We start from the raw sequence: 8,284 nt of genomic DNA, 5'->3' as shown, positions 1-8,284 counted from the left end.
TGAATGAGCAGGTTTTTCCATGGAACAGCTATCGATGACACCCTGGTCTTTTCCCTGAGGTGGTTCTAGTTGGAATGTTTCTTCTTGGTACATGGATTGGCAAAGCTTCTTTTTTTTTTTTTTTTACAAATTCAGATTTTGAGCAACCGGGTGCCTCGGGGAATAGCATGGAATTTCTAGCCTGGCTTTCATTGCATTAAGGAAGAATGAGGGATAACCAGTATCCACACGTCTGTTTCCTGCTGGTGCCTGTTAAGGTTTTCCAGACCATGACATGTAGGAATTATTAATGCATGGAGGACTATCAAGTATGGAATTGGCATTAGTAGGGTCAGTTGTTCATAATTCATTTATCTGAAAAATGAAAATGTGGGTGAAGAGGAACCAATCTGCTTCACCAAATGAGAAAAATATCCAGTAGTGCATGTAGTGTCTAATATTAACATTGTCTCTCCATCCAGGCTTTTGTACTACGACCATCACCCTGGGCCCTGGGAACGCCTTAGAGTTGAACAACTTCTCCCCTACTCCATGTCAGATTCCAACAAAACCGACTTCACCAACCCCTCCACCTTCATCCTGCTGGGCATTCCTGGCCTGGAGGTGGCCCATGTCTGGATCTCCATCCCCTTCTGCACCATGTACACCATAGCTGTCTTGGGGAACTTCATCATCCTGTTCATCGTGAAGACGGAACCAAGCCTCCATGTGCCCATGTACTATTTCCTCTGCATGCTGACCATCACTGACCTGGTCCTGTCCACGTCCACTGTGCCCAAAATGCTTAGTAACTTCTGGTTCAATTCCAGGGAGATAGATTTCAATGCCTGCCTCACCCAAATGTACTTCATTCACTCCTTCTTCGTGATGGAGTCTGGGATCTTCGTGGCCATGGCGTTTGATCGCTATGTGGCCATCTGCTATCCCCTGAGACATTCCACCATCCTGACATACCCCATGGTGGCCAAGATTGGCCTGGCCTTGGTGCTGCGTGGCATTGTGGTCGTACTGCCTTATCCTTTCCTCGTAAGGCAACGGCCATATTGCAGAACCAACATCATCCCCCACTCGTACTGCGAGTACATAGCCGTGGTGAAGCTGGCCTGCGGCGACACCCAAATCGGTAGTTACTACGGCCTCTTTGTGGTACTCTGTGTGAGGGGTCTGGATATGATTTTTATCTCTGTGTCCTATACCCAGATCCTCAGGGCCATCTTCAGCCTCCCCACAAAGGATGCCCGGCTCAAGGCTTTGGGGACCTGCAGCTCCCACCTCTGTGCCATCTTAAGCTTTTACATCCCAGCTCTCTTCTCTTCCCTCACACACCGGTTTGGCCACAATGTGCCCCTGCATTTCCACGTTCTCATTGCCAACGTGTACCTCCTGGTTCCCCCCATGCTCAACCCCATCATCTATGGGGTGAGGACCAAACAGATCCAAGACAGGCTGCTCCGGCTCTTCACTCATAAAGGGATTTAAAGTTTTTTCCTTGTGCTCTGGCTCCCAGACTGAACTCTGTGCAGAGCTGGCTGGTGACTTGGTGCTGTGCTCTCTTCCCTAAATTACTGACTGGGCAGTCAGAGAGACATTAGACCAGAGGTGGGCAAACTTTTTGGCCCAAGGGCCATGTCGGAAATGCAAAACTGTATGGAGGGCTGCGTAGGGAAGGCTGTGCCTCCCCAAACAGCCTGACCCCCTGCCCCCTATATGCCCCCTCCCACCTCCTACCCCCTGACTGCCCCCTCCCACCTCCTGGGAATCAAGCTGCTCCCGGGGACCTGGGTGATTGAAACAGCTTTAACTGATTAGCATGGTAGATTTTATCTTTAGTACACTTGCCTCCTGTTCCTCTAATCTTGTACACTGCTGAACTGAGTTGATCGATGGTTCAGAAAGGTCTGATCCACCGATTACACAGCCTATGCTCTGATGCTCTGTAGGATAACAGCATTACCAGATCACCAACCTCCCAAGTGTCGTCAGACGCTACTGGTGTGGTGCTCTGCTCTTGTTCGATGATGATTAACACTGTCACTGAGGCATTCCAATCCCTAGAATTGGGAAGGATCCCCAATCTAATCAAAGATGAGCAATTGTTAAATTGGTATTGCCCTAAATGTTTTCAAAGGCCTGAAGGGGAGAGATCTATATGTTTGAATGCACGTCCACATGTATCCATTGGAATTGTCGGAGAATAACACTGTGCTTCCACAGAATTATGAGACAAATGGGGTCTGTGACACCACATCCCAACTGAGACAGTTGTTTATCTTCTCAAAATTGTGTTGTAGCACGATCCTTGTATGTTTCATTCACAGTCTCTTTACCCGTGTTTGACTCAGACAAGGATGTGTATACGCGGTTGGCTGCAGTACAGTCCATAGGTTACCTCGAAGGTGGCATCTACAAGGTACCTGTCCATGTGTCTCCCTTGGTAGTCTATTACACTGCAATCCAAACATGGAAAGTTCTGCAGATGGCCTGTTGCTCTTAAAAAGGGCCTCAGTATATCTGCAGATGTAATGTGTTTGAGGCAAATATTATCTTGCGTGGACTGCAGGGAGAGCTCCAGAATCAATCATCATTAGATGGTCCAACTAACCAGATGGAAAACGCCTATGGAGAGGATGACCTATGCTGGAAATGGCCAATTTTGCAGAGGAACCAACCACGAAAGTTTCCTATATGGTTCCTTGGAGTGTCAGGTCACAGATCCAAACTTCTGTTTTACTCCTAAGCAGTTTACCTCAATTGGAAATCAAGTGATTTCCCCTATTCCTGCCTTTGAAAACACAACTATTGTTCCATCTGATCCCTCCTATCAGGATTTGACTTTCCTATAGACTCCAATATTTTTGGTACATATTCCCCCTCTGGGATTACAATTAAAACAATTGGTATCCCGAAAGGAAACCCACCTTATCCAGTTGGTGGGTTGGATAAGCCAGCTGACGTGGATGAGGCTAAATAAGCAATTGTCCAGTTATTATATGGGGAAGGTCAAGAAGTAGATTCTCCCTGATAGGAAATTGGATTGAAAGGATGGATTATTATCCAAGGAATTGCAACCGGGATTGTTTTCATCACTTTAGGATGTATGCAGTGTAAAATCAATAAGTTACAAAGACAAACACCTCCGATACAACCAATTAATTATGCCTCTATAATGCCCAGGCTGGAGCTATATCAAGAAACAGCCTGTTCCCACACCTGAGCTACCTGTCCCTTGGTCAGTGTCATGGGGTTCTTTAGTAATCACCCCATCAAAGGGGGGATTGGTAACCCTGTGGCAGGGCAGGGGTAAACCCCTTTAAGGCCCTGCTAGAATGCTGGCTGAGCCCTGCTCCCTGCCCGGGAAGCCAGGTGTAGAGGCACAGGCACTCAGCAGGGGGCCCAGCTGCAAGCCCTAACGAGGGCTAGCTCCGAGCAATAAGCTGAGCCAAGTAGAGACAGCTGGGCTGAGGACTGAGAGGGCTGTAAAAGCCCTGGACAAACCTCAGTGAGGAGGCTAGCCTGGGAGGAGACAGGAGGGCTGCATCTCTGTCTCCTTACCCACTGGAGGGCACCGCAAGGGGCAGAAGACCCTGGGAAGGGTCTGAGGGGTGGTTGCTGTTGGGAGAATTGGGACTGCACAAAAGCACTGTAAATAAAGGCACGAAGGTGAAACCGCTAAAGAAGGCGTTGGGACTCTTTATTCAACCAGCCCAAACACAGGGCGCCGGCACAAGAGGGTGGAAACCTGCACGGACCCTGTGACAAGCCCATAGGGTCGTAGTTTGCAGGGCTGGGTGGTGAAGCTACAGCTGTTGGAGGCAGCTGGTGGCAATAAGAACCCAGATGTTGAGGAAAGTGGGTTGGCGGTGACATGGGGGCATGTCAAGGCTGCTTCCCCACTCTGAACTTTAGGGTACAAATGTGGGGGCCTGCATGAAAACTTCTAAGCTTAACTACCAGCTTAGATCTGGTCCGCTGCCACCACTCCCAATGTGCTAATTCCCTTCCCTGGGTAGCCTTGAGAGACTCTTCACCAATTCCCTGGTGAATACAGATCCAAACCCCTTGGATCTTAAAACAAGGAGAAATTAACCATCCCCTCTCCTTTCTCCCACCAACTCCGGGTGGATCAAGATCAAACCCCCTTGGATCTAAAAACAAGGAAAAATCAATCAGGTTCTTAAAAAGAAGGCTTTTAATTAAAGAAAAAGGTAAACATCATCTCTGTAAAATCAGGATGGGAAATAACTTTACAGGGTAATCAAACTTAAAGAGCCCAGAGGACCCCCCTCTAGCCTTAGGTTCAAAGTTACAGCAAACAGAGGTAAACACCCTAGTAAAAGGTACATTTACAAGTTGCGAAAACAAAGATAAAACTAACACGCCTTGCCTGGCTGTTTACTTACAAGTTTGAAATATGAGAGACTTGTTCAGAAAGATTTGAAGAGCCTGGATTGATGTCTGGTCCCTCTTAGTCCCAAGAGCGAACTCCCCCAAAACAAAGAGCACAAACAAAAGCCTTCCCCAAAACCAAGATTTGAAAGTATCTTGTCCCCTTATTGGTCCTTTGGGTCAGGTGTCCACCAGGTTACCTGAGCTTCTTAACCCTTTACAGGTAAAAGGATTTTGGAGTCTCTGGCCAGGAGGGATTTTATAGTATTGTACACAGGAGGGCTGTTACCCTTCCCTTTATAGTTATGACACCCCCCCCCCCCCGCCCAAATCACAGATAGTGTTGGACGTTCGGTTCCACACTGGCTGTGATTTCTTCCTGGAGCTCTAGGAGAAAACAGAGTTAATAAGACACATGCACCTTTAGACATACTACTGATTATATAAAAACTAACAATATGTTCCACATTCCAAGAAAAATTTTTAACCAGTTGATTCTGGGAAACTTTCCCGGGAGAGTGCATCAGCCACTTTGTTAGAAGCTCCTGAAATGTGTTGTATTTCAAAATCAGAATCTTGGAGAGCTAAACTCCACCGAAGAAGTTTTTTGTTATTCCCCTTGGCTGTATGAAGCCACTGTAGTGCAGCATGGTCTGTTTGTAGTTGGAAACGCCGTCCCCAAACGTATGGGCGTAGCTATTCCAGCGCATACACAATGGCGTAGCATTCCTTTTCGCTGATTGACCAGTGGCTTTCCCTCTCAGACAGTTTCTTGCTGAGAAACACGACAGGATGGAATTCTTGATCCGGTCCTTCCTGCATTAAAACTGCTCCCACACCCCACTCGGACACATCTGTGGTTACTAGGAACGGTTTGTCAAAGTCTGGGGCCCTTAGCACAGGGTCAAACATGAGTGTCGCCTTAAGCTGGTTAAAGGCCTTTTGACACTCATCAGTCCACTGAACTGCATTTGGCTGTTTCTTTCTGGTTAGGTCTGTCAGTGGGGCGGCGATTTGGCTGTAGTGTGGTACAAATCGCCTATAATATCCGGCCAAGCCTAAGAAGGATTGGACCTGTTTCTTTCACTTTGGAACCGGCCACTTTTGGATAGCATCCACTTTGGCCTGTAGGGGATTTATAGTTCCTTGACCCACCTGGTGCCCCAGATAAGTCACTCTATTTTGGCCTATTTGACACTTTTTAGCCTTAACAGTTAGTCCTGCCTGCCTGATGCGCTCGAAGATTTTTTCCAGGTGCTCCAGGTGTTCTGCCCATGACTCAGAAAAAATGGCCACATCATCGAGGTAGGCAACTGCAGATTCTCCCAATCCCACTAGGAGACCATCTACAAGTCTTTGGAAGGTGGCGGGTGCTTTTTGCAGCCCGAAAGGGAGTACATTGAATTCATACACCCCTGCCTGGGTGACGAAGGCTGACCTTTCCTTGGCAGGTTCATCTAGTGGTACTTGCCAGTACCCCTTGGTTAAGTCTAAGGTAGAGATGAATTGGGCATGTCCCAATTTCTTCAATAGCTCATCTGTGCGTGGCATTGGATAGTTGTCAGGACGAGTTACAGCATTTAGCTTACGGTAGTCCACGCAAAAGTGTATTTCCCCATCTGGTTTGGGAACTAGAACCACTGGAGATGCCCATGCACTGGTAGAGGGGCGGATTATACCCATCTGTAGCATGTCCTGGATCTTCCTTTGTATAGCAGCTTGGGCATGAGGTGACTCCCGGTAGGATGGGGTTCTAATTGGGTGAGCATTACCTGTGTCAATGGAGTGGTATGCCCGTTCGGTCCGTCCTGGAGTGGCTGACAGCTCTCCTGTGTACAGTACTATAAAACCCCTCCTGGCCAGAGATTCCAAAATCCTTTTACCTGTAAAGGGTTAAGAAGCTCGGGTAACCAGGCTGACACCTGACCCAAAGGACCAATAAGGGGACAAGATACTTTCAAATCTTGTGGGGGGGGGGAAAGGCGTTTGTTTTGTGCCCTTTTTTTAAGGGGTTGTTCGCTCTTGGGACTGAGAGGGACCAGACATCAATCCAGGTTCTCCCCATCTTTCTAACAAGGTCTCTCATATTTCAAACTTGTAAGTAAAAAGCCAGGCAAGGCGTCTTAGTTTTACTTTGTTTTCTCAACTTGTAAATGTACCTTTTACTAGAGTGTTTATCTTTGTTTGCTATACTTTGAACCTGGGCTAGAGGGGGTTCCTCTGAGCTCTTTAAGTTTGATTACCCTGTAAAGTTATTTTCCATACTGATTTTACAGAGATGATTTTTACCTTTTTCTTTAATTAAAAGCCTTCTTTTTAAGAACCTGATTGATTTCTCCTTGTTTTAAGATCCAAGTGGGTTTGGATCTGTATTCACCAGGAGTTGGTGAAAGGAAGGAGGGGGGAAGGGTCAATTTCTCCTTGTTTTAAGATCCAAGGAGTTTGGATCTGTATTCACCAGGGAATTGGTGAGAGGTTTCTAAAAGCTTCCCAGGGAAGGGAATGGTGGCAGCGGACCAGAACTAAGCTGGTAGTTAAGCTTAGAAGTCCTCATGCAGGCCCCCACACTTGTACCCTAAAGTTCAAAGTGGGGATACAGCCTTGACACCCTTTTTATAGCAGTTTGGGCATGAGGTGACTCCCGGTAGGATGGGGTTCTAATTGGGTGAGCATTACCTGTGTCAATGGAGTGGTATGCCCGTTCGGTTCGTCCTGGAGTGGCTGAGAACATTGGCGCAAAGCTAGTGCACAGCTCCTTGATCTGCTGCCGCTGCAGACGTCCAAGGGTCGCGAAGAGATTCACCTCTTCCACGCCACCATTACTTTTTCCTTCGTAGTAGACACCTTCAGGCCACTCCGCGTCATCTGTTTCCTGGGCTGTAAACTGGGAAACCTTTAATTCTCTGGAATAAAAGGGCTTAAGAGAATTAACATGGTATACCTTAGGCTTTATGTTGGAGGTGGGGGATGCTATGAGATAGTTAACAGCTCCTAGGCGTTCCTGGACCGTGAATGGTCCTTCCCAAGACGCTTCCATTTTATGGGCCTGGAGCGCCTTTAAGACCATGACTTGGTCTCCTACTTTGAAGGACCGTTCTCTGGAATGTTTATCATACCAGGCCTTTTGCTCTTCCTGAGCATCCTTTAGGTTTTCTTTAGCAAGGGCTAAAGAGTGTCGGAGGGTGCTTTGTAGGTTGCTTACAAAGTCTAGAATGTTAGTTCCTGGAGAAGGCGTAAACCCCTCCCATTGCTGCTTCACCAACTGTAATGGCCCCTTAACCTCGTGGCCATACACAAGTTCAAATGGTGAAAACCCTAAACTGGGATGTGGTACAGCCCTGTAGGCAAAAAGCAACTGCTGCAACACTAGGTCCCAATCACTGGAGTGTTCATTTACAAATTTACATATCATGGCCCCCAAAGTTCCATTAAACCTCACCACCAAGCCATTGGTTTGATGGTGGTAAGGGGTGGCAAGCAAGTGATTCACCCCATGAGATTCCCACAGGTTTTTCATGGTCCCTGCCAGGAAATTAGTTCCCGAATCTGTAAGGATGTCGGAGGGCCAACCTACCCTGGCAAAAATGTCTGCTAATGCCTGGCACACACTTTTAGCCCTGGTGTTGCTTAAGGGTACTGCTTCTGGCCATCGGGTAGCAAAATCCATGAAAGTCAGTATGTACTGCTTTCCTCTGGGTGTCTTCTTTGGGAAAGGACCCAGAATATCCACAGCTACTTGCTGAAATGGGACCTCAATTATGGGTAGTGGCTGAAGAGGGGCTTTGACCTGGTCTTGGGGCTTTCCCACTCGTTGGCACACCTCACAAGACCGGACATAATTAGCAACGTCCTTGCCCATTCCCTCCCAGTGGAAGGACTTCCCCAACCGGTCTTTGGT

General features: G+C 47.5%; 1 protein-coding gene across 2 annotated transcripts; it reads left to right on the top strand.

The window, feature by feature from the left end:
- Positions 1-531: 531 nt before the first annotated feature.
- On the top strand, positions 532-2,766 carry LOC135884136 (olfactory receptor 52M1-like). Of its 2 annotated transcripts, XM_065411438.1 has the most exons (2): positions 532-1,454; positions 2,742-2,766. In XM_065411438.1, the coding sequence occupies exons 1-2, from the start codon at positions 532-534 to the stop codon at positions 2,764-2,766; spliced, it is 948 nt and encodes a 315-aa protein (XP_065267510.1). The 2 variants fall into 2 exon arrangements, with proteins under 2 accessions (XP_065267510.1, XP_065267503.1); XM_065411431.1 differs by lacking the exon at positions 2,742-2,766 and having other exon boundaries at positions 532-1,479.
- The last annotated feature ends 5,518 nt before the right edge of the window (positions 2,767-8,284 follow it).

This window comes from Emys orbicularis, chromosome 1, assembly GCF_028017835.1.
Source record: "Emys orbicularis isolate rEmyOrb1 chromosome 1, rEmyOrb1.hap1, whole genome shotgun sequence".
In the NCBI taxonomy this organism is placed as follows: domain Eukaryota; kingdom Metazoa; phylum Chordata; order Testudines; family Emydidae; genus Emys; species Emys orbicularis.
This window is presented reverse-complemented; position numbering and strand designations above follow the sequence as displayed.